The 26,911-nt window shown below is 43.5% G+C and overlaps 1 protein-coding gene across 1 annotated transcript in view; it reads left to right on the top strand.

Annotated features, from left to right (window-relative positions):
- Positions 1 to 26,911, top strand: part of ALPK2 (alpha kinase 2) — a 114,697-nt gene that overhangs the window by 57,961 nt on the left and 29,825 nt on the right. The window contains exons 6-9 of the mRNA XM_077280479.1: positions 9,763 to 9,890; positions 10,130 to 10,165; positions 17,997 to 18,271; positions 22,941 to 23,029. Of these exons, the coding sequence (XP_077136594.1) occupies positions 9,763 to 9,890; positions 10,130 to 10,165; positions 17,997 to 18,271; positions 22,941 to 23,029 (528 nt within the window). The remainder of the gene's footprint in view (positions 1 to 9,762; positions 9,891 to 10,129; positions 10,166 to 17,996; positions 18,272 to 22,940; positions 23,030 to 26,911) is intronic.

Raw genomic sequence — 26,911 nt, 5'->3', positions numbered from 1 at the left:
AACACAGCCCGTATAGCCGATATTCCTTTCACAGGAGGCGTATCATCCACCTTCATGCCACCTATTACACCGGGTAATGCCATAGACATCTTTGAAAGACAAGTAACGAAAGAGGTGGAAGCTCTGATATACCGGCAATCCCCTCCGAATCTCACACAAACAGAAAAACGTGCACTGAAAGAAATCAGTAGTTGGGATGATGTCGTAATTCGTGCAGCAGATAAGGGGGGCAATTTAGTACTTCTATCTAAAGATTATTACATGTTGGAAGCGCACCGACAGTTAAGTAAAATAGAAACGTACTCCCCGTTGAGATCGGATCCCACAGTCAAATTTAAGAATGAGTTGCGATCATTCCTAAGACCTGTCATTGAAAAAGGGATACTGTCGGTGAGACAGGCAGAAAAACTTTTTCCTGCCTTCCCACAAAAACCACATTGGTACCACGTACCTAAGGTACATAAATCACAATCAGCCCCACCGGGCCGCCCAATAGTGTCGGGGGTGGGAGCAGTAACGGAACCCCTGTCGCGTTACCTGGACTGGCTTTTACATCCTCTCCTTCCTGACATTCCCTCTTATATACGAGACACCAAACATTTCTTAAAAACACTGAGAGGTTTTAATTGGCAGGAGGGGTTTTGCCTTACATCTATAGATGTAGAAAGCCTCTACACGCGCATCCCTCAACAACAGGGTGTAGAGGCAGTAAGAAACGTCCTTTCTTCTACCCCCACGGACGAAAAAACGGTAGCGTTCATATGTGATGGCCTGCGGTTTGTCCTCACGCACAACGCTTTAAAATTTGATTCCTCATGGTTTCTTCAAACCGAAGGTACAGCAATGGGTACGCCCGTAGCTTGTACCTTCGCCAATCTGTACCTAGCGGTCTTTGAAAAGCGTTACGTATATACAGAGGACAACCCTTTCTTAAAACACATAAAACTTTACATAAGATTTGTGGATGACATCCTCATTGTATGGGATGGAGACCAATTGGCCTTTCAATCATTTGTAATGCACCTAGAGTCGACGAACGATATGAACATGAAATTTACATCAGTATTTGGGGGTTCTAGTTTAGAATTTCTAGACGTTAAAGTTTGGATTAGCGAAGGCACCATCCAAATGGAGATATTTCGAAAACCTTCAGCAACAAACTCTCTCTTACATTTTAAAAGTGCGCATCCCCATTACACCAAGACATCACTCCCTTATAGCCAGTTTCTCAGGGTGAAAAGAGTCAATAGCAGTCAGGAAGGTTTTACACGTCAGTCACGCGAATTATATAACCGATTTAGAGCCAGAGGTTATCCTCCCCCCGTTTTAGACCAGGCTTTGGCGAGAACAGAAGGAGCTAATACTGGGGCAAACAGGGAAAGGAAACAGGACACTGCACCAGAAGCCAAATCTAGAAAATTTGTTTTCAGCTTTAAATATGGCCCTATGGACAAATGTATCAGAACGGCTATACGCAAGCACTGGCATATCCTAGAAAGTGATCCGGTATTAAATGATCCGGTAAATGCAGGTCCTCTGTTTGCCTGTCGTCGGGGCACAAACTTAAAAGATATTCTGGTGCACAATAGGGTTAAAACTAATCGTGAAAATTGGCTATCCCGGGGGATTCCACAGGGCAATATAAAGTGTGGCCATTGTAATTTCTGCAAATATCATCTTACAGGTAAAATTCTACAAATTGGCCCCATACGCAAAGTAGTGAAAGATTTCATTTCTTGCAGGACCACATATGTGGTATACGTATTGTTTTGCCCTTGTGGTCTCTATTACATAGGGAAAACCATTCGCCCCTTATTTGTCCGATTCAGGGAACACTTTAGATCTATTAGTACCGGTAAAGGAGTCCCAAGACTCATTAACCATATACGTTCTGTTCATGACGGTGACGCGACTTGCATGCGATTTGCGGGAATAGAAAAAATCGAGTTACCGGAACAGGGAGGAGACCACAATAGACTATTGCTAAGAAGTGAAGGAAGGTGGATATTAAGGGTTAATGCTACGGGTCCCTTGGGGCTCAATGAGAGAACCGACTTGTCTGTCTTTTTATAATCATTTATGGTGTGTTCTGTATTCACTAAGGATTCAATCTCAGTGTTGCTCTATTTAAGTTGTTTTTAATTGTTTTTATCCATTAGTAGGAGTATGGTTAGTGGTGATGACTCCAGCTGGGTTTGCACTCCCAGAGCGGAAGTGTATAAGTAAAGGTATCACCCACCTGCAGTCACCATCGGACCTGTTGAAGCGCAGGAGCGCGAAACAGCTGTCGTCCCTCCACTGCATCTCCCTGCCATGCTCTGTTTTTTATCGTAAAGCCACTTTAATAAAGACCGGACTTGAACACACGGATGGTGAGTGCTCTCTCTTTTCTTTTATGGATTCATGTGGATTAGCTTTTTTTCTGTATGAGCACCCTTGGTCCGTAGTGGTAGTGAAACGTTCCTAAGCCAAAGGGAGGTGAAACAGGAAGCTCAGGCTGAACAGTGCGCACGTCTTTTGTTTTACTGAGTTTATCTCATTTATTATTGTTTCTCATAGCAACCAATCAGAGCTCAGCTTTCATTTTTGAAACTGCGCTGGAAATATGAAAGCCATGCTATGATTGGTAGTTACGGGCAACAATGACTGTCTCACTTTTAGGGCTCATTTCCACATGCGAGGCACACGTCCGTATCTCGCATGTGGAAACCAAGCTCTGGCGCCGGCACTTTGGAGCGGAGCTGTGCAGCTCCATGTGTTCCTATGCGGCCGCACGCTCCGCTCCTGAGTGCCGGCTCCACAGCTTGGTTTCCACATGCGAGATACGGACGTGTGCCTCGCATGTGGAAATGAGCCCTTAGACAGACTGTTTTTTATAAGGGAGGCCTATTTTGCTTTTCAGTAGTATGATTGGGGTTTGTATGGTCTGGGGTTTTTCTTTGAGTTTCTTCCATAATCTTCTCTGTAGGTGGTGGAAAATGCACGTCTCTAAGTAAAAAGAAAAACGCTAGCGTAAATGCTTATACATATATATAAAAAAAACTCATGTGAAATTCATTCTCTGAAATGAAGTGTTAAAAAAGTGTGAAGAAGGCGTAAATATATACTGTATATACCGTATATATTTATGTATATATATTATATATATACAGTATATATATATATATATATATATATATATATATATATATATATATATATATATTTGATTTTCTTTTCATGAAGCAGTGCTATTTATGTCATTATGTTGTGTCTGGTATTGCCTGGTATTGTGTCTGGTAGTGGATTGGACACCATCCACTTTGCAGTCATTGTATTTAGTCCATATGTGGCCGCCTGCTTACCCCATGAGGTCAGGAAAGAAAATAGAGTCCTGATTATCCAGCTCACTGCCAGCTGCTCATGGGCTTCTACCTCTGCTTCCTTTCCGTAATAGCCTGTCAATGTAAACATGTGAGGGAAAGAGGAGGTTGTATTCTCATAGGTGGTGTATACAATCATGGCCAAAGTGTTGGCAGCCTTGAAATTGTTCCAGAAAATGAAGTATTTCTGCCAGAAAATTATTGCAATGACACCTTTTCTTATACACGTGATTATTTACCTTTCCAAAAATGGGCCAAACAAAATTGTTGGTACCCTCAACTTAATATTTGGTTGCACATCCCTTGTAATAAATAAGTGCAATCAATCACTTCCTATAACCATGAACAAGCTTCTTACACCGTTCATGTGGAATTTTGGACCACCCTTCCATTGCAAACTGCTCCAGGTCTCTCATATTTGAAGGCGCCTTCTCCCAACAGATCTCTTCACAGATGTTCAATGGGATTTAGATCTGGACTCATTGCTGCCACTTCAGATCTCTTCAGTGCTTTGTTTCCATCCATTTCTGGCTGCTTCTTGAGTATGTTTGGGGTCATTTTACAGCTGGAAGACTCATGACCTAGGATGCAAACCGAGCTTTCTGACACTGGGCACTACATTGCCACCTAAAATTCTTTGGTAGTCTTCAGATTTCATGATGCCTTGCACACAGTCAAGCCACCCAGTGCCACAGGCAGCAAAGCAACCCCAAAACATCTTTGAACTTCTACCATACTTAACTGTTCTTTTCTTTGTGGGCCTCGATCTGTTTTCGGTAAGCAGTAGAATGATGTGCTTTACTAAAAAGCTCTACCTTGATCTCATCTGTCCACAAGACACTTTCCCAGAAGGATTTTGACTTATGTTCATTTTGGCAAACTGCAGTCTAACTTTTTTATGTCTCTGTGTCAGCAGTGGGGTCCTTCTGGGTCTCCTGTCATGGTGTTTCATTTCATTCAAATGTCGGACCGCCACAAGACATGCAGCCACGGCGACTCAAACATAGTATTCAAGCACACCAAAAACACTCTATTAATGCACGAGCATGCTCGGATAACACCTTTATGATGAGCGAGTATACTCGTTGCTCGGGTTTTCCCGAGCACGCTCGGGTGACCTCCGAGTATTTATGACTGCTCGGAGATTTAGTTTTCATCGCGGCAGCTGAATGATTTAAACCTACTAGTCAGGCTGAGTACATGTGGGATTCCCTAGCAACCAGGCAACCCCCACATGTATTCAGCCTGGCTAGTAGCTGTAAATCATTCAGCTGCCATGATGAAAAGTAAATCTCCGAGAACTAACAAATACTCGGAGACCACCCGAGCGTGCTCGGGAAAACCCGAGCAACGAGTACACTCGCCCATCACTAGTAGATATATTACAGAATAGACATTGCTCTGTGAAATAAATACTGTGAACCCCACACTGATACATTTTGGTACATTGTAAGAAATGATCACAATGCTGTTGATGTATTTAGATCACAGATTTGTGCAGACTGGATACAATTGAATTAAAATGTAGACTATAATGTTTTAATTTAATTCCAATAAGCAGAAATCTTGAAAAATGTTGCATAATTAAAAAACAATTTATCATTTGCATCTTTTTTCCCCCCCAAGTCATTTTTCTTTATTTGTTTTGTGTTTGCTTCGCTGACAAAATTATTCAAAATGATGCACATGGTTCATGAATTTTGCGCAAAAACAAACATGTTATTTATTTTTGTCTTTAACCTCTTGTTGCAGCTTTTTAAAGTAAAGTCACGTGTTCCGTTAAAATGTTGAATAATGTCCGCAAAATGTCAAGAGTACATAAAATCACTCCTTGGGGGAATGGAATATATTTGCAAACAAATATGTGACTTTATAAAATGTTGCAATTAACGATTCAGCCAAAAACATCTAGCCACAATGACACACAAAAAAAACCACAGGTGGACACATAAAATAGACTTTAAAAACGTCCCAAATTAAAAGAAGAGTAAGGCTCAAATGAGCAACAAGCGAAACACCCCCAAAGTCTATTGGAAAGTTGCAGTAGGTATTATACAGAAATTAAAGGAGTTATCTGTGAAAAGAAGTTATCATCTATCTGCAGGATAAGTGATAACTTACTGATCTGTGGGGGTCCGACCATTGGAAATAGCAAATATAATTTTCAATAACCAGAATATGTCTCTAACAGCAGCGGCTGGAGCTCAGCTCCGGTCGCGGCTGTTACCCAATTAATGCCACTGTTAATCTGGTGCTTTTCAGCTCCCATCAGCCCCTTGTGATGTGATCATGGGGGAATCACTGGGTTACTCATAAAGCTGGGGGCCTGCTGTAGGCCCCCTTCACTGCTTGCTTGGTCCTGCCCCTACACACTGAGGTTCAGAGGAGGACAAAAATTTTATACTAATATTGTATATTAACTCTATACAAGTTTGGTATCGCCATAATAGTAATTTTTACGCTGTACAAAACCCCAAAAAAACAGACTGACAGACTGCTAGATCAGCTGCTGAGCTGTTAATGGTAGTGTCTGGCAGAGAGGGGTGAAAGCACGTCTATATAAACGCCTAGTTGGTCTGCAAGCAGATTTTTCACACACTGTGATCCAAAACTAACCAATGTGAATATCTCTGTAATGGAGTGCTGTAGCCCAAAATGGAAATGGAAGGCAGAATAAAGGTAGATCAAGTATGTTTTGCATGGTATTTAATTCAATTTCTAAGCGCAAGGTCTTCTTAAAGCCCTCCTTAGATGCCATATTCGGTATTCCATCTACTATGATGATTACTGCATCTAGAATGTTAAAATGCTTGTATCAGAGCTAGCACCATCGCTGCCGATACAAGTGTGCGTCACCATGCTAGGATTGGGCTCCGCTCTTGAGCTCACTCATTATAACTCCTTCCAACTTTAGCCATACATACACAATATGTTGGATATCGGGAAGGGATTGAGGTGTTGCCCAAATGGATAATCCGTCCTAAAGGGAATTTGATAGAAGATTAATGCTTTCTAATCCATAGGCAGCATAAATCAGACATTGGCTGCGTTCTTGCAGACAATGTCTTGAAAAGCTGGCTGGGGGCCATGACTCTTGGATGACTAGTCCAAAATCAGTCCCCAACTCCAGTCCTCAAGAGCCACCAATAGGTCATAGGATTTCCTTAGTATTGCCCAGGTGATAAAATGCAGTATTTGGACAGGCAGGATTTCCATTACCTGGACAATACTAAGGAAATCTTGAAAACATGACCTGTTGGTTGCTCTTGAGGACCGGATTTGGGGAACACCGATAAGGGAATGGGGAGAAGTCAATGTGGCCTGGCCTTGGACTAGTCATCCAAGATTGGAGTTGTGGATCACTGCCTTAGATGGACAGGTCTCTTCTTATGTACATACATAGAGAGAGACCTGTCAATTGAGATTTTGGAGCGTTGAAGCCACTGGGAACTTGCCTGACCACATATTCCTAGCCAGCTTTCAAAGTATTATTTATTATGCTTTGCTTATATTGCAGAAACATATTTGGCAGCTCTATACAGACACCGTCATCACTGTCCCCATCTACGTTCCCTATCAGTATGTCTTTGAACTGTCAGCCGAAATCGAAAACCCAGAGGAAGGCTACGCAAAGACCATTAAACTCTTTGCAGATGTTGTCCTTGGTGGGATTTACTTGAACCCAGGATCCCAACATTGCAAAGTAACAATGCTACCCACTGAGCCACCGTTCTGCCCATGCCCATACACATGCCCATACAGAGCAATGTTTCAGAGTAAAGCATATAAATGAGGGAAGCTGCAGGTGAATGGTGGAACCACTAATTTCAGCAGCTCTCCACGGGAAGGTTGTCCCTAGTCAGATGGCCTCTGTTATGGGGTTCTCCATTCAGATTGTGTAGTTTGGATGGCATATCAAGGACTCTTATTTCTGGGGGATTTCATGGTTTTAGGGTGTATTTCCTCTTTACACTCTGCTTTCTAACTCTGAATGACCTCTGGAAGTTAAAATAGACAGTGACTGATGGGATATTATAGATTCCACAGAGTTAGCTGTGATTACTAGTCATGCATGCTCAGTTGGACTCACATACCAGGCAGCAGAAAGTAATAGCAGTGACAGTAATGACTGTCGGAGATTACATCAACCCACGTAATTAAAGTGCTCACACTCCATTCACCATTTGTCAGCGGGGGTTGGGTTGGGAGTGGCCTATCAAATGGCTTGTGATTGACAGATAAGTAGGATGCTAATGAAACCCAATAGTCAGGACTGAAGATGGGTTATCCATCTGCTGGAAGGGTTCTCGGGGACATCCAATGCACTCAGGACTCAGTCTCCTCAGATCATCACATGTGCCGCCAGAAGTCACTCATGTAATTAGGCAAACCCATCCCAAAGACTTTGTTTTCTGACACCAGCATTCAGACTAGACTGAATATTGAGAAATTGCTGAAATGATGAAACATCTGTCAATGCTCCTGTTGGACTATTGCCTCAGTCTTACTTATCATATGGAGCCATTTACAGTACAGTGAAGTATGGGGTAAAAGTTTTAGGCAGTCATGGAAATGATGCTGCAAAGTAGAAAAAACTTTTTGAAATCAGAAGTGTTAGTTTACTTGTATTAATTAACAAAATGCAAAATGAATCAACCAAAAAGAGATATAAGTCACATCAATATTTTGGTGACCGCCATTTGCCTTGATCTATTCTTCTAGGTACCTACAAAAAATTCAGGGAGTTTTCAGGATTATAGTCAGGTGAAATGAGTAACCAATTAAATCAAATATGGGACAACAATTATCATTTTCATGTATGAACTGAAATAGAAACAGCTGTGTAGAAGGCCACTCCAGCGTTTTTTTTTTTCTTTTCAGTGCTGGAGTGGTGCTTCTACTACTTCATATTAGCTATGCATTTGTACTGGTTCTCTCTAGATCATGGGCGCACAATATTTTTTTGTCCAAGTGCAACATTGTCATACTGAACCAATCCCAAGAGCCACAATTTTTGTAAAAGTGGTAATCACATGAGTACATTACCAGAACCACTGTTAGTACATTTATACATTGCCAGAACCAAGTTTTGAGTATTCGAGGATTTGGAGTTAAGCATGTTAAGGATTGCTACATGTATACAAAATCAGAACCACCATCAGCACATGAGTGTGGTGCTGGAACTGCCATTAGTACATAAATGCAGTGCCAGAATCATCGTCAGTACATGAATGCAATGCCAAAACTATCATCAGTACATGAATGCAGCACCAGAACCACGGTCAGTATACAAATTCAGTGCCAGAACCAGCATCAGTAAATGAATGGAGGACCAGAAGCACCATCAGTACATCTATGCAGCAGTAGTTTAGTATATCAATTAATTGCAACATCAGGACAGCCCCATATACAATTGCATAACATGAACCTGCAACCCCCAGTATGTCCTTATCAGTGGTAAGGAGATGCTGGGAGTTGCTGTTACCAGTCATCATCAGACTGTAAACCATAGAGACACCACAGTACTAAAGAGATGGAAGCACTATCACAAATATTTACATCAATGTATGTTATAGGTGACATCTGTTCTTATTGAAGTTGTTCTTCTTTTCTTCTCCATTTTGTCCAAACGCCCTGGTGAGATTTCATGCCCAAAGCTCATCTTTGCAGACTTCCCTCTTCTCCATATTCAGCAGCACTTCTCCATATTCAGCAGCACTTCCCAACATTGTGCCCTTAAATATATAAGTATCATTATACTGCCCCATACATATAAATATCTCCTATTCTGTGCCCCTCAACAAATAATTGCCCCTCCTTGTGCTTCCTACACAAAATATCCCCCCATACTGCCCTTTTCCATAATAACCCCCCACGCTTCCCTTCTCCATAATACCTCCCTAATCTGCCCCTTTCTATATCTCCCCCACAATGCCTCTCTGCATATTGTCCACACTGCCCATCTATATACTATGCCCCCTTTCACAATCTGCCAATTGCCCAATTACGTACCTCATACTGTGCCTCATAATGTCCTCCATTGCCCCTTTATGTGCCCTCTCAGTAAACCTAACCCTTCCCTCCCCTGGTTCCTTGATCAACTCTTCGATGGAGCGCTTACCAGTACCCGACGTCTCCTCTGCCTGTACCTCCCCGGCAGTGTCGTGATGACATCAGCAGAGTGCTGACCTCATCACGTTGCTGCGCGTCGGGGCCGGGGTTGACAGGCACTGCTCTGTCTAAGTCCCGACACTGCACTGTTCAAATGTACTGGATCAATAAGAAGGGAGCGGCATCTCCCGGACAGCTGCGTGGGCCGCACAACATGTGGGCCGCATATTGCGCAGGCCTGCTCTAGATAAAGTTTTAGAAACCATTATAAATTATTCTCTCATTCCAGTTCTAAAGATGACTCTCCGGTATCTCTCGCTATAGTGCAGACCAGCAAGAAAGACCAAGGCTTGTATAACTGCACCCTGAAGAACGTCCATGGAAAAGTGGTCACTGAATTCCACTTAACAGCAGAAGGTAATCGTCCTACGAAATAGACTCCTATAGGAAGAAGTCATGGGATTGAGGTTACACATCCCAATATCATTGTGACACAAAAAGAATGGTTCTGTTATATGAGTCCAACTGACTGTAGTGAAACTAAAACTCAGATCATGTAGATAGATCCACAGGTTGCTAACTACTGTCATCATGTAGACTACTGCATGCCATAGGAGGGCTGCATTCAATCACTAACCTGTATTCTCTCTTTATAGTGTTGGACCAGCTGACTCACAGTCAGGATTCGGAGGGTAAGGCAATCACTTAATGACATATCTATGTATCATGAGACAACTAGTGTATAGATTTATACTTGATGGCAATTTTTGTAATGTTAGGGTGAATAATATCAAATATATGGAGAAAAGTATTGGGACGCACGTATTAATCATTGTATTCTGGTCTCAAACATCCGGCCCCATTGTCCCCAATGTATAACAGTCAATCCCATTGCCCCTTGGTATATAACATCCAATCCCATTACCTCCAGTGTATAACATCTAGCTCCATTACCTCCAGTGTATAACATCTGGCCTTATTACCTCCAGTGTAAAACATCTGGCCTTATTACCTCCAGTGTATAACATCTGGCCCCATTTCCTCCAGTGTATAACATCTGGCCTTATTACCTCCAGTGTAAAACATCTGGCCTTATTACCTCCAGTGTATAACATCTGGCCCCATTTCCTCCAGTGTATAACATCTGGCCCCATTTCCTCCAGTGTATTACATCTGGCCCCATTACCTCCAGTGTAAAACATCTGGCCCCATTTCCTCCAGTGTATTACATCTGGCCCCATTACCTCCAGTGTATAACATCTGGCCCCTTTACCTCCAGTGTATAACATCTGGCCCCATTTCCTCCAGTGTATAACATCTGGCCCCATTTCCTCCAGTGTATTACATCTGGCCCCATTACCTCCAGTGTAAAACATCTGGCCCCATTTCCTCCAGTGTATTACATCTGGCCCCATTACCTCCAGTGTATAACATCTGGCCCCTTTACCTCCAGTGTATAACATCTGGCCCCATTTCCTCCAGTGTATAACATCTGGCCCCATTTCCTCCAGTGTATTACATCTGGCCCCATTACCTCCAGTGTAAAACATCTGGCCCCATTTCCTCCAGTGTATTACATCTGGCCCCATTACCTCCAGTGTAAAACATCTGGCCCCATTTCCTCCAGTGTATTACATCTGGCCCCATTACCTCCAGTGTAAAACATCTGGCCCCATTACCTCCAGTGTAAAACATCTGGCCCCATTACCTCCAGTGTAAAACATCTGGCCCCATTACCTCCAGTGTATAACATCTGGCCCCATTTTCTCCAGTGTATTACATCTGGCCCCATTACCTCCAGTGTATAACATCTGACCCCATTACCTCCAGTGTAAAACATCTGGCCCCATTACCTCCAGTGTATAACATCTGGCCCCATTACCTCCAGTGTATTACATCTGGCCCCATTACCTCCAGTGTATAACATCTGGCCCCATTACCCCCAGTGTATAACATCTGGCCCCATTTCCTCCAGTGTATAACATCTGGCCCCATTTCCTCCAGTGTATAACATCTGGCCCCATTACTTCCAGTGTATAACATCTGGCCCCATTACCTCCAGTGTATAACATCTGGCCCCTTTACCTACAGTGTATAACATCTGGCCCCATTACCTCCAGTGTATAACATCTGGCCCCATTACCTCCAGTGTATAACATCTGGCCCCATTTCCTCCAGTGTATAACATCTGGCCCCATTTCCTCCAGTGTATAACATCTGGCCCCATTTCCTCCAGTGTATAACATCTGGCCCCATTTCCTCCAGTGTATAACATCTGGCCCCATTTCCTCCAGTGTATAACATCTGGCCCCATTACCTCCAGTGTATAACATCTGGCCCCATTACCTCCGGTGTATTACATCTGGCCCAATTTCCTCCGGTGTATAACATCTGGCCCCATTACCTCCGGTGTATTACATCTGGCCCCATTGCCTCCGGTGTATAACATCTGGCCCCATTACCTCCGGTGTATTACATCTGGCCCCATTACCTCCGGTGTATAACATCTGGCCCCATTACCTCCAGTGTATAACATCTGGCCCCATTACCTCCAGTGTATAACATCTGGCCCCATTACCTCCAGTGTATAACATCTGGCCCCATTACCTCCAGTGTATAACATCTGGCCCCATTACCTCCAGTGTATAACATCTGGCCCCATTACCTCCAGTGTATAACCATTATTTACAGCTTTATGTAAGCAGCTTCTTTAGACTATGTTCACAGTGGGCATTTTTTCAACGTTTTTTTCGGCAGCAAAACCTCTTTTCTTAGCAGAAAAAAAAACAGGTTTTGCTTGCTTTTTCCTGTGTTTTTGTTATGCTACATTTATTTCTTGTGGATGCTGATAAATTTTAGTGCCCAAAAAAGAAATCTCATTCTTTTTTAATCAGGTTATGGCACAATAAATGCTGCAAAACCTGATACCTGCGTTTTTTGGTGTGGATTTTCAGCATTTTTTCACCACCTATTACTTTCAATGGGTGAAAAACGCTGAAAAGGTGGTGGAAAAACGCTGAAAGAAGTGACATGCTCCAGTTTGCAAAAAACCATGCAAAGCACAAAAGACCGATGATAAAAAAAAACAGTGTGTGCATGAGATTTCTGAGATATCATAGACTTTGCTGGTACTGTAAAATGCTGCTGAAAATTTGCATTGAAAAAATACATTAAAAAAAGCCTAGTGCGAACTTAACCTTACTGCCAAGAGAGCCGGTTTTGCAACATGTGAACATAGCCTTAGAGGATTTTATCTCCAGTGAAGCTATAAAAGTAGCAAAAATTCTGTTTAAACAGAAAGTCACTGATTGTTCCTTCCAAACATGAACCTATAAATTCCCAAAGAATTAAGATCATTGCAGAGAAATGAGGGAGATGTGTTGTCGCCTGATTTCGTCACGGTGGCAGTGATTTGGGATAATAATTTGGACAGTATTTCTAAAACATCCACCTATCCATAAAATCTGATACTCCGGTGTTAACCCAGAGCATGCACGATTTACTGGAACATTAGCGAGTGTATATGTCAGCCACCGGAAAATGCAGAATAGATGTTTGGAGAGACGTAGGAAAGGACATTTTACAAGGTGACAGATATCTCTGCCAAACAAGTCTCATAACCTCTCCAAGAACATAATTTCTCCATAAGACGAGCGTGATCGCTCCGTCCAGATATATGATTAGCTTTCATCTTCCAGTCTCCGCAGTGAAGCGACTCCTAAATATAGACAGCCCTCACGTCTTCGGTAGTGGACAGAATGTTCTCCTGAGACACCTCAAGTATCTGCTTCATTTCATTTTCCGAAAATTAGTCATTCACCATAAGTGCGATTAACAGAATCACTGGATACAGCGGCATCATCCTGGGGATGATCAGACAAGTATAAATAATGGTTGACGGAGAGGTCTTCTGTTTAGAGACTTTCCTTCAGATTCTATGATGGTGCTGAAGGGTTCGCCCAGATAGGTCTGCTTGTTTTCCCAGAAATCGCACCACTTGTGTCAGTAAGGCTATATTTGCTATTTCAACTCTAAAGCCGGAGTCAAGCTACCGTGGAATACTGGCGAGTGCTATGCGAGAAAACATCGCATAGCACTCAGCCCAGTGTTTTTTTTCTCAGCCGTATTCAGTGTGCGTGTAAAATCGCAGCATGCTGTGATTGACACCGAGACTGGTCCGAGACTCACGAAAGCAAGCATATGGGTATGAGAAAAAAAGTCGTGGAGCACTCAGACCATGCAAGTGCTGTCCAATTTTTACGCACCAGTGTTCTGTGAAAAGCGAGTGACAGGTTAGAATAGAATAGATAGAATAGATATATACACATAGAATAGATAGCTATATAGATGTCAGTGACACACACATACATATATGTATACATATATTAGATAGATAGATAGATAGATAGATAGATAGATAGATAGATAGATAGATAGATAGATAGATAGAAAAGCCAGCAATTCAGCAGCCATATACAGTAAAACCACAGCAGGAGCCAACAGGATAGAATAGATGGATTACACATAGTATATACACATAGAATAGATAGATATATAAATGTCAGTGACGTATACAATCAGTACAGTGTGTGTACAGTTTACTGTACATGTATTTAATTCATTAAAGATTATTTTTCTGAAAAAAAAGGCATGAGCTCCTGCATAATTTTTTTAACCAGCAGAGGGAAAGCTGATGGCTGGGGGACGATGTTTCTAGCCTGGTAAGGGGGTAACACTCATGGAGCTCCGCAGGCTATTATTAAGAGCTCCCAGCTGTATATTTACTGGCTATTAAAATTGGGGACCCTAAAATGACGTAAGGTCCATCTATAATTAATAACCAGCAAAGGCTATGTTGACAGCTGTGGGATAATATTAATAGCCTAGGAAGGGGCCATGGAAACTGCCCCCCAAACTAAAAACATCAGCTCTCAGCCACCCCAGAAAAGGCGCATCTCTAAGATATGCCAATTCTGGCACTTAACCTCGCTCTTCCCATTTGCCCTGTAGAGGTGGCAAGTGGGGTGATAGTTGGGGGGGTTGATGTGACTTTTGTATTATCAGGTGACATCAAGCCAAGAGGTTAGTAATGTAGAGGCTAGTGATGAGCGAATATACTCGTTACTCGAGATTTCTCGAGCATGCTTGTGTGTCCTCTGTGTATTTTTTAGTGCTCGGAGATTTAGTTTTCTTCACCTCAGCTGAATGATTTAAATCTCTTAGCCAGCTTGATTACATTTGGGGATTCCCTAACAACCCGGCAACCCCCACATGTACTTATGCTGGCTAACAAATGTAAACAATTCAGCTGCCGCGATGAAAACTAAATTTCTGAGCACTAAAAAATACTCGTAGGACCCCCGAACATGCTCGAGAAATCTTGAGTAATGAGTATATTCGCTCATCACTAGTAGAGGCATCAATAAGATGCCCCCATTACTAACCCCTTTGAAAACAATGTGTAAATGGAGAACTGCTGTATGTAAAAGCCCATGTTAAAATCACGTTGCAATCGGATGTAAATCAGATGCTAGGTGTGAAAAATCAGATTGTACTCACATGACACTTGCATTACACTCTCGGCAGTGAGAATCGGATCTATATGTTTAGTGTGACTCTAGCCTAACTTTCAAGATTTTTTTTTTCGCAGTCCCGCATGATTAATGGATAGTCATAAAGAAGCCTAAATGAATTTCCGGGCACTAAAATATTGGTGACCTTTCCTTAGGACAGTCCATCAATATCTGATCAATACTGATCACCATCACCCCCATTGCTCAACCGTTAGCGCAGGTCCCACGGCCGATGGAAGTGTACGGAAACAGAACACCGAGTTGTGATTGTTCTCGTGTTATGCAGGTGACCAGATGCAAGTACGATGGCACGAGGCGGACACAGACAACAAACTATTTATTTCCTTCCGATATGGCAGGAACTTACCGTGGTTAGGAAACAGTTAAACAATATGAAACAGCGTAAGCACAAGTAAATTATACAATACGGAACATATAATAGATCTTGAAGTTCAACTTGAATGACAGGTAAGTCTCTTAGGGATTATACTTGTATCCCTTCGAGAGGGGTGGTACTCCCATTAATGGGAGAGCTACCACATTAGCCCTCCAGCAGCAGTGGCCCTACCGAGGGTCACCAGGTTTTCCCACTAGGCCGCAAGTCCTTCTAACAAAGTCTATCAAGGAATGTTGAGCCTCCTTTGCTCCAGCCGGCCACCACCCCACCTATTGTGCTAGCCCAGTCCGACTCCTGTACTATACGTCAATGCTGAAAGCAAGTGCCCAGATCACTCGTGTCTTCCTGCTATCACCACAGGCGTCATCCTCTGGTCGAAGTCACCTCATGGATCTTCAATGCTTGACCAACAGCGGGTATCTCCTGAGTGTGAGGAAAAGAGGGCTGGGCTACGGCTCTTGACTGTTTTCATTTGGGCTCCGGATCTTGACTGGCATAGGAGGGAGAGTCGGGCTTTGACCGGCGCACTCCGGGCTCTGGGTCTTGACTTGCGTACTTGGGTCTTTGGATCCTATCGGGCACTATCTGGGCTCTGCCTGACAGTGGCCAGCACCCTGCTGGCACACACTTCTCGCTGAGCTTATCACTCTGGCTATAGTGTCATCTCTGGTCCACATCTGCACCTCTTGTTCCCTTGGTTTGGAGTGCAGAATCTTTACATTCGTGAACTTTGTCATCCGGGGGAACCTTACTGGGTGACGCATTTGAACTCGTCCCCCCTGCAACTCTTCCTGTTCCAGTTGGTTCCGCCGCATGGTCCGGTCTGGATTGTAGGTGGCAGCCTTATTGCAAAAATGATACATCCCTCCGGGGTTCTTCAGGAGTATCATCACCTCCTCTTACACTCGAGTACACATTAGCACAGACCCCACTAAAGTGCAAGACTCCTCTCTCCGGAGGGGGCAAACATAGGGATGAGGAATGGGCCAAAGTGACATGGAACAGAATAAACAAACAGCAGGGCAGCTCAGTCCTGGCTGGCAAAACATAATGCTATCATTTTAATCTTCGCTAAGCAACCCTCTGTGCACGTAGAAAAGCTGAAGCATAAACTCAGGTTGGTAGATCATGAAGAGTACAGATTGGGGCAATTCAAAAAAGGCATTTTACCAAATATATCAAGGTATAAATGTATCTAACATGAAAAGTGAGCTTTATACTAGTCTGTGTGCATAGATATGAGTAATTGGCACAATCTTTGCCAACATATTAAAAGGATTATTGCCAACATTAAAAAGTTATCTTCTATTCCGGGCGGGTTCACGTAACTGAGCTCTGAAGGCTCTGTCAAAATAAAGTGGTGTCTGCGCATGTGTAGCCACCACTACATATATTCTCTATGGGAATACTGAGAAAAGCTCAGTGGTGAGCTCCACTACATCCCAATCCTTTAGAAGATGGATATAGTGATGGTGTGCATATGCGGCTACGGCTCCATTCTTAAGGAGCATTTCAGGGCCTTGTTCTCGAGATCGGACAGGGTCCCAAGAGTTACAACCCCACTGATTCACAGAGCCAGGTGATAAGTGATCAATTTTAATATAGGAACAATCCTTTAATTTAAAGATCCTGTAACACTATTGATGTTCCTCCTCCAATTGGTACAATGACTGTGTAAAGTATAGATTTGGATGCCTATAGGGTAATACCCAAAATTCTGGTTTGCAAAGATTTATAGTGGTATTAAACTAGGATTAAGGGTACATGCTGAAAATTTATTTGCTTTTGCTGCTGCTGTCTGACATTGAGTGCTGGTGCTTTATCTTTCTTGTAATACACAAGTCCTTGATGATGCTATTCTCCCTGGTTTTATTCCATTTCTTAAAATGAAGTAATATGATTGCTATGGCATAGATTTGAAATATTAAGTCATAGAAGGACACAGGGGGTGCTGAGTTCATATTGGGCACAGTTGGGTTAAAGATTACAAATGAGAGATAGTTGGTAAATTCAGACGTGTAGCTGTGGGCATAACTAATATAGGTGCAGGGGTTGCAATGGCACCAGAGCCATGGAGCCCAAGGGGCCCAAAAAGTCCCTTTGACCTATATGAAAAGACTTGCAATAATTGGGGGCCTCAATGGAGCTTTGGTATTGGGGCCCATGAGCTTCAAGTTAAGCCAGTGGGGGAATGCATGGGTGCACTCATCAACAGGCTTGGCAGAATTAGGGAGTCTAAAAAGATTCAGCTGACCGTTTGGATGTTCGACTGTCAATAATTATTATGACGCTTTTGTAGGATCTTTGACCGATTTTGCATTGGTTCTGAGATTTCAGGCTTTACCTGTCTTGTCTCTGGACAGGTACATAATAAAACTAGTGAATATTTGGTGTTACAAGAGTAAAAAACACACAGTGGGGAGCCATAAGAAATCCCATGTACAAAAATATAAATGAAAAACTTGCAAGACCCCTGGCACCATATGTAGCAAGGTATTGACATTTCCAGAAAATTCCTTCTATTGTTTTATGGATAATTCTCTGTTTTTCAAGGTGGAGAAGAGATTGAGTTTAACCAGCTCTTCTTCAGGGAGGATTTCATCTCTGACATGTACTTTGGAGGAAATCTTCATGGGCGGATCGCTACAGAAGACCTGCACTTTGGAGAAGGAGTCCACCGAAAAGCCTTTCGGAGCAAAGTCATGTGTGGACTGCTCCCCGTCTTTAACCCAGGTCACTTGTGTGTACTCAAAGTGCACAACGCTATAGCGTATGGGACGAAAAACAATGACGAACTGGTGCAAAAGAACTACAAGCTTGCCGTGCAGGTAATTTATATGTCTCACTTATAAGCTGAACTGTGTATGTACACAAAGAATAACATTATTTTTGGCCATTGTATTACATGTACCCTGCACTGTCACCAATTTTCCCTTTTTCAGACTCTATTTCGAATTTTCAATTGTCTCTGAGCTAGTGGGTGCAGACTGGCTGCTATGATGTCTCCAGCTAGGGTTTTGGTTCAGGGGGGCAAAGCTTCTGAGTGGGCCCCTAACCAGGTGTCCTTAATTACAATTCGGTTACGCACCCTAATAGTGGAGGAGAACCTCAGCAGATGACCGCGCTGTTACTGAAGATAATCTCTATATAAAGACCAACATGGATATTACCGCCATATGGTCAGTGGTAAATACCAGTCCCACAGAACATATAAGAGACAGGGGGTGATGGGAGAAGGAGCGCAGCGCTCCGATACAGTTACAGAAGCATAGCTCTGGGTGGGCCCCCTCTGAGCACCGGGCCCGGGGCGATGGCCCCCTCTGCCCCCCCCCCGGTAGCTACGCTACTGGATGTCTGCCATACACAGCACACAGACATGAGGGATTCCTGCTCCCATCTCTCTGTAGCTCATGTTCAGGAGCAGCAGCAGCATGGAGGACTTTATACAGCAGTACTGAGCAGTGTAGATGTGAATCTAGCTTTGGTATAAGATAAATGATTAGTAGAAAGCTTCGGCACCATCTCTCTGTGTCTTCCTCTGCCTATTTTTTTCACTTTACCTCTACATGGACTTTAATAAGCTGCTGTAATCTCCTGCTTCAGTTAGCTTGTGGTCAGCCTTGTTTTGACTTAGACACATTTTGACAGTTTCTAAATTGAATGATGAGTTGACATAGTGGTTGGTTGGGGAGAAGTGGTTCATAAATGAAGAACGCAACACATTTTCACAGGGAAAAAGAAGCATCACCAATCGCTCATTAGTGGACCATTTCATCCAAAACAAGTCGGCCACTCTCTGCCTTGTAGATAAAGCATATTTGCATGTCAATGTCTGTCTGGGCACTTGCCAACTTTTTTCCTAATCAGTTCTCCTTTCAGGTCATACCACCTCTCCTCTTTACGCACACCTTAAATTTGCAGGAAACTTTATGGGGAAGTGTTGGAAAAGCTATAGTGGCATCTGCGAGAATTGCTAAGCCTTCTTCATCAGACGTTCCAAACATTTTGAAAGGGTTTGCAAGTATGAGATAAGAACCGCAGTTGTCATCTTAAATGAGGAAGCCCAAACTCTTATGAGGCTAAAACCAATTGCTCATATTAGGTAACAACATGGTGCAACTGCTAAAGCTTTGCAGGCCTTGGAGAAAAAAAACTTCTTTCTTTATCTCCCACTAGTAGGAGCTCACTGTATACAACAATGATTATAAAGGGTTTGTCTCATCTTCTGTCTTCAGGAGCACACAGCTCCTCTGCCACATGGCTTCCTGCTCCCTGGGGGCAGTGTGCTCTTGATGAATGACAGTTCGGACCAGTGGCATACTAGAGACACTGGTACAAACTGTGCGTACTTGAATGCTTTGAGCAGAGGCAACTTTGTCTTTGTAGCATTAGAGGAATGCAGGGGGACTGAAGATGGCCAGATCCAGCATGCTCGTGCACCTTGCTTAGGAAACCGGCCACCTCTGAAACACTGCCGATATGGCTATTACTCTAGGCCAGGAATGGGGAACCTTTTTTCTGCCAAGGGCCATTTGGAATTTTATAATAGCGTTTGGGGGCCGTATAAAAATATTAACTTAAAAATTAACAAACTATATTGATTCAAAGATTTAAATAAATTGCAGCTCCCCCCCACACACAGTATAGTGCAACTCCCTCCAACACACAGTATAGTGCAACTCCCCCCACACACACTATAGTGCAGCTCCCACACACACACATAGTTTAGTGCAGTTCTCCCACACACAGTATAGTGCAGCTCCCCTCAACACACAGTATAGTGCAGCTCTCCCCAACACAGTATAGTGCAGCTCCCCAATACACAATATAGTGCAGCTACCCCCTAACACACAGTACAGTGCAGGTCCTCCAACACACAGTACAGTGCAGCCTCCCACCACACACAGTATAGTGCAGCTCCCCCACACACACACAGTATAGTGCAGCTCCCCCAACACACCATACAGTGCAGCTCCCCACCAACACACAGTATAGTGCAACTCCCCCCACACACAGTATAGTGCAGCTCCTCTCAACACAGTATAGTGCAGCTCTCCCCAACACAGTATAGTGCAGCTCTCCAATACACAACATAGTGCAGCTCCCCCAGCACACAGCATAGTGCAGCTCCCCCTAACACACAGTACAGTGCAGGTCCCACAACACACAGTATAATGCAGCTCCCCTCAACACACAGTACAGTGCAGATCCCCCAACGCACAGTACAGTGCAGCTTTCCCACACACACACTACAGTGCAGCTCCGCCCAACACACAGTACAGTGCAGCTCCCCCCAACACACCGTACAGTGCAGCTCCCCACCAACACACAGTATAGTGCAGGCGCAGCTCCCCCAATACACAGTATAGTGCAGCTCCCCCAACATACAGTACAGTGCAGGCGCAGCTCCTCCAATACACAGTACACTGCAGCTCCCCCCAACACACAGTACAGTGCAGCTCCCCCAACACACCGTACAGTGCAGCTCCCCACCAACACACAGTATAGTGCAGGCGCAGCTTCCCCAATACACAGTACAGGCAGCTCCCCCAACACACACTACAATGCAACTCCCCCTAACACCCAGCACAGTGCAGCTCCCCCCAACACACAGTACAGTGCGGCTCCCAACCAACACACAGTATAGTGCAGGCGCAGCTCCCCCAATACACAGTATAGTGCAGCTCCCCCACACACAGTATAGTGCAGCTCCCCACCACACAGTATAGTGCAGCTCGCCCAAACACACAGTATAGTGCAGCTACCCCAACACAGTATAGTTTAGCCCCCCCAATACACAGTATAGTGCAGCTCCCCAACACTCAGTACAGTGCAGCTCCCCCACACATATGGTACAGTGCAGCTCCCCCAACACACAGTACAATGCAGCTCCCCAAAATAGTACAGTGCAGCTCCCCCCCAACAAACAGTACAGTGCAGCTCCCCCAACACATAGTACAGTGCAGCTCCCCCAACACACAGTACAGTGCAGCTCCCCACCAACACACAGTATAGTGCAGGCGCAGCTCCCCCAATACACAGTATAGTGCAGACACACACAATATAGTGAAGCCCCTGCACACACACAGTATAGTGAAGCCCCTGCATTCACACGCAGTATAGTGCAGCTCCTCCCCACACACAGTATAGTGCAGACACACACACAGTATTGTGAAGCCCCTGCACTCACACACACACACAATAATGCATACACACATGTGCACAATACTCACCCCTCCTCCATGTTCCCTCCCTGTTCCAGGCTCTGCTGCTCCGGTCTCATCGGCTCCACTGCAGGGCACGATGAAGTGACGTCATCGCGTTCCCTCTGAGTCACAGAGGGGGATTGATGGGAGAGGCAGCGTCTGACACTATCTCCTCCATCACTGCTTTCAACTGTATCAGCGTCTATGATGCCGATAAGTTGAATGAGTGATGGGGGTGGCACCGGGCCACAGAGCAGCCGTCCGTGCGCATCTCTGCAGAATTAAAGGGCCCGGGGGCAATAACAGGCAAAGTGACTGCGGGCCGCAGCAGATGATATCGCGGGCCGTATACGTCCGGCTGGCCGGACTTACTCCACCCCTGCTCTAGGCAATGAATAGTAAGAATGAAAGGATGTTTAATTTTTTAATTTGAGAATAGAGAAGATTTTTAAAAAGAGGTAAATTACAAAGTTGCTTGTTTTTACAAGAGCTTTGCAATTTTACCCATGTTAGAAGATGAGAAAAATACCTTATAAGTTTTATTAGTCCATATGTAGGCAGCTCCATCTGGTGGAGACTGTAGATAATCTCAAAGTTATCATTTCAAAAGTAACTTAAAGAGAACCTGATAGCTGATACATGCTACCTGATCTACAGGGAGCAAGTCTCAGACACTGCCAACACGATTTTAGCCGTAAATGTTTATCTACGAAACACTGTGGTGTTTGAGAGAAAAACATGGTTTATAAGCCACAGATGATTGGTGGAAGATGGAGCCAGCGGCCCCATCCTCCCCCAGTGTATTCACCGCTGTCTGCATCCTGAGGTGGGGGCGACGGAGGGCATGGTGCGGCCCATGGGTCACTGTTTCAGCCCTTCTGCTGTCTCAGTCCGCAGACCTGACCGAAACAGGCAGAGGGCCGGATGTGGCCCGCGGGCCGCAGTTTGCCCAGGTCTGCTCTAAGTGCATAAAGAAGGCGGCTGAAACAGCTTTTTCAATGTGGAGTTTGGGAGAAACAGCTAAAGAAGATAAATTCATGGAGTATAACAAAAATTCATAACTTTGCAAAGACTGGTTAATAAATACCAAAAAAAGTTCAGCTCCTACTTTAACTCCTTATTAATATAAAGCAGAGAATTTACAGCTTTTTGTAAAGAATAAAAGAAGAGCACCACCACTCATAGGGATATATTTTAGACTTCTTTGCTCTTTATTGTCCCCTATTCTGAGATCTGTCGTGAGATCATATTCCTTCTGTATTAAATGAACATATGCTACTTTACTTTACAGGAATGTTATGTACAAAATACGGCTCGGGAATATGCCAAGATTTACGCGGCAGAAGCTGAACAGCTGGAGGAGTTTGGGAAAGTTCCAGAGTAAGTGATATCCTAATCTTGAATATAATGACAGCGGGCGTGTGTGCAAACCAAGCATTTCTGATCTCCGCCCAGCGCTAAAGTACCAATACCACCCCGCGGCGTCCAGATAATGAGCGGATACGTGCAATGTCAGAACAAGAGGGTGCCTCAAAGGTAACCACAAAACGGTATGTGAACACGGACGCTGAATAATAAAAATGAAAAAACCTGGGACTGATATTCATGGCACGTCATGTTCACATAAACTGTTTGCAAAATGTTGCAGACAAGATATACAGTGTCCAGAAAAGGAAGAAAACTGAACGGAGAGACGATTCACGTACTACAGAAATCAGGGAACTGCGAGAAAGAAGTGCAGCTTGTGAATACACAATATGATCAGTAATGGATCATACACAGATTCAGTCTGGATTCAGGGTCAACCATCCAAAATGCCTCTCTAGATTACCACCTAGGGGGGTCTTAACCCCTTCACCCCCAAGGGTGGTTTGCACGTTAATGACCGGGCCAATTTTTACAATTCTGACCACTGTCCCTTTATGAGGTTATAACTCTGGAACGCTTCAACGGATCTTGGCGATTCTGACATTGTTTTCTCGTGACATATTGTACTTCATGTTAGTGGTAAAATTTATTTGATATAACTTGCGTTTATTTGTGAAAAAAACAGAAATTTGACGAAAATTTTGAAAATTTCGCAATTTTTCAACTTTGAATTTTTATGCCCTTAAATCACAGACATATGTCACGCAAAATACTTAATAAGTAACATTTCCCACATGTCTACTTTACATCAGCACAATTTTGGAACCAAAATTTTTTTTTGTTAGGGAGTTACAAGGGTTAAAATTTGACCAGAAATTTCTCATTTTTACAACACCATTTTTTTTTAGGGACCACATCTCATTTGAAGTCATTTTGAGGGGTCTATATGATAGAAAATACCCAAGTGTGACACCATTCTAAAAACTGCACCCCTCAAGGTGCTCAAAACCACATTCAAGAAGTTTATTAACCCTTCAGGTGTTTCACAGGAATTTTTGGAATGTTTAAATAAAAATTAACATTTAATTTTTTTTCACACAAAATTTATTTCAGCTCCAATTTGTTTTATTTTACCAAGGGTAACAGGAGAAAATGGACCCCCAAAGTTGTTGTACAATTTGTCCTGAGTACACTGATACCCCATATGTGGGGGTAAACCACTGTTTGGGCGCATGGCAGAGCTCGGAATGAAAGGAGCGCCATTTGACTTTTCAATGCAAAATTGACTGGAATTGAGATGGGACGCCATGTTGCGTTTGGAGAGCCCCTGATGTGCCTAAACATTGAAACCCCCTACAAGTGACACCATTTTGGAAAGTAGACCCCCTAAGGAACTTATCTAGATGTGTGGTGAGCACTTTGACCCACCAAGTGCTTCACAGAAGTTTATAATGCAGAGCCGTAAAAATAAAAAATCATATTTTTTCACAAAAATGATCTTTTCGCCCCAAATTTTTTATTTTCCCAAGGGTAAGAGAAGAAATTGGATGCCAAAAAATGTTGTGCAATTTGTCCTGAGTACGCTGATACCCCATATGTGGGGGTAAACCACTGTTTGGGCGCATGGCAGAGCTCGGAAGGAAAGGAGCGCCATTTGACTTTTCAATGCAAAATTGACTGGAATTGAGATGGGACGCCATGTTGCGTTTGGAGAGCCCCTGATGTACCTAAACATTGAAACCCCCTACAAGTGACACCATATTGGAAAGTAGACCCCCTAAGGAACTTATCTAGATGTGTGGTGAGCACTTTGACCCACCAAGTGCTTCACAGAAGTTTATAATGCAGAGCCGTAAAAATAAAAAATCATATTTTTTCACAAAAATGATCTTTTCGCCCCAAATTTTTTATTTTCCCAAGAGTAAGAGAAGAAATTGGACCCCAAAAAATGTTGTGCAATTTGTCCTGAGTACGCTGATACCCCATATGTGGGTGTAAACCATTGTTTGGGCGCATGGCAGAGCTTGGAAGGGAAGGAGCGCCATTTGACTTTTCAATGCAAAATTGACTGGAATTGAGATGGGACGCCATGTTGCGTTTGGAGAGCCCCTGATGTGCCTAAACATTGAAACCCCCACAAGTGACACCATTTTGGAAATTAGACCCCCTAAGGAACTTATCTAGATGTGTTTTGAGAGCTTTGAACCCCCAAGTGTTTCACTACAGATTAGAACGCAGAGCCGTGAAAATAAAAAGTCTTTTTTTTTTTTCACAAAAATGATTTTTTAGCCCCCAGCTTTTGTATTTTTACAAGGGTAACAGAATAAACTGGACCCCAAAAGTTGTCCAATTTGTCCTGAGTACGCTGATACCTTATATGTGGGGGGGAACCACTGTTTGGGCGCATGACAGAGCTCGGAAGGGAAGGAGCACCATTTGGAATGCAGACTTAAATGGATTGGTCTGCAGGCGTCATGTTGCATTTGCAGAGCCCCTGATGTACCCAAACAGTACAAACCCCCCACAAGTGACCCCATATTGGAAACTAGACCTCCCAAGGAACTTATCTAGATGTGTTGTGAGAACTTTGAACCCCCAAGTGTTTCACTACAGTTTATAACGCAAAGCCATGAAAATAAAAATTATTTTTTTTTTCACAAAAATGATTTTTTAGCCCCCAGCTTTGTATTTTTACAAGGGTTACAGAATAAATTGGACCCTAAAAGTTGTTGTTCAATTTGTCCTGAGTACGCTGATACCCCCTATGTGGGGGGGAACCACTGTTTGGGCGCATGACAGAGCTCGGAAGGGAAGGAGCGCCATTTGGAATGCAGACTTAAATGGATTGGTCTGCAGGCGTCACGTTGCATTTGCAGAGCCCCTGATGTACCCAAACAGTACAAACCCCACACAAGTGACCCCATATTGGAAACTAGACCTCCCAAGGAACTTATCTAGATGTGTTGTGAGAACTTTGAACCCCCAAGTGTTTCACTACAGTTTATAACGCAAAGCCGTGAAAATAAAAATTATTATTTTTTCACAAAAATGATTTTTTAGCCCCCAGCTTTGTATTTTTACAAGGGTTACAGAATAAATTGGACCCTAAAAGTTGTTGTTCAATTTGTCCTGAGTATGCTGATACCCCCTATGTGGGGGGGAACCACTGTTTGGGCGCATGACAGAGCTCGGAAGGGAAGGAGCGCCATTTGGAATGCAGACTTAAATGGATTGGTCTGCAGGCGTCACGTTGCATTTGCAGAGCCCCTGATGTACCCAAACAGTACAAACCCCACACAAGTGACCCCATATTGGAAACTAGACCTCCCAAGGAACTTATCTAGATGTGTTGTGAGAACTTTGAACCCCCAAGTGTTTCACTACAGTTTACAACGCAGAGCCGTGAAAGTAAAAAATCTTTTTTTCCCACAAAAATGATTTTTAGCCCCCCAAATTTTTATTTTCCCAAGGATAACAAGAGAACTTGGACCCCAGAAGTTGTTGTTCAATTTGTCCCGAGTACGCTGATAACCCATATGTTGGGGTAAACCCCTTTTTGGACGCACAGGAGAGCTCGGAAGGGAAGGAGCACTGTTTTACTTTTTCAATGCAGAATTGGCTGGAATTGAGATTGGACGCCATGTCGCGTTTGGAGAGCCCCTGATGTGCCTGAACAGTGGAAACTCCCCAATTCTACCTGAAACCCTAACCCAAACACACCCCTAACCCTAATCCCAACGGTAACCCTAACCACACCCCTAACCCTGACACACCCATAATTCTAATCCCAACCCTAATCCCAACCGTAAATGTAATCCAAACCCTAACCCTAACTTTACCTCCAACCCTAACCCTAGCCCTAACCCTAGCCCTAACCCTAACTTTAGCCCAAAC

Source organism: Ranitomeya variabilis, chromosome 1 (assembly GCF_051348905.1).
Source record: "Ranitomeya variabilis isolate aRanVar5 chromosome 1, aRanVar5.hap1, whole genome shotgun sequence".
NCBI lineage: Eukaryota > Metazoa > Chordata > Amphibia > Anura > Dendrobatidae > Ranitomeya > Ranitomeya variabilis.
The sequence above is the reverse complement of the archived record's forward strand: the minus strand, read 5'-3'. Positions and strand labels throughout refer to the sequence as shown.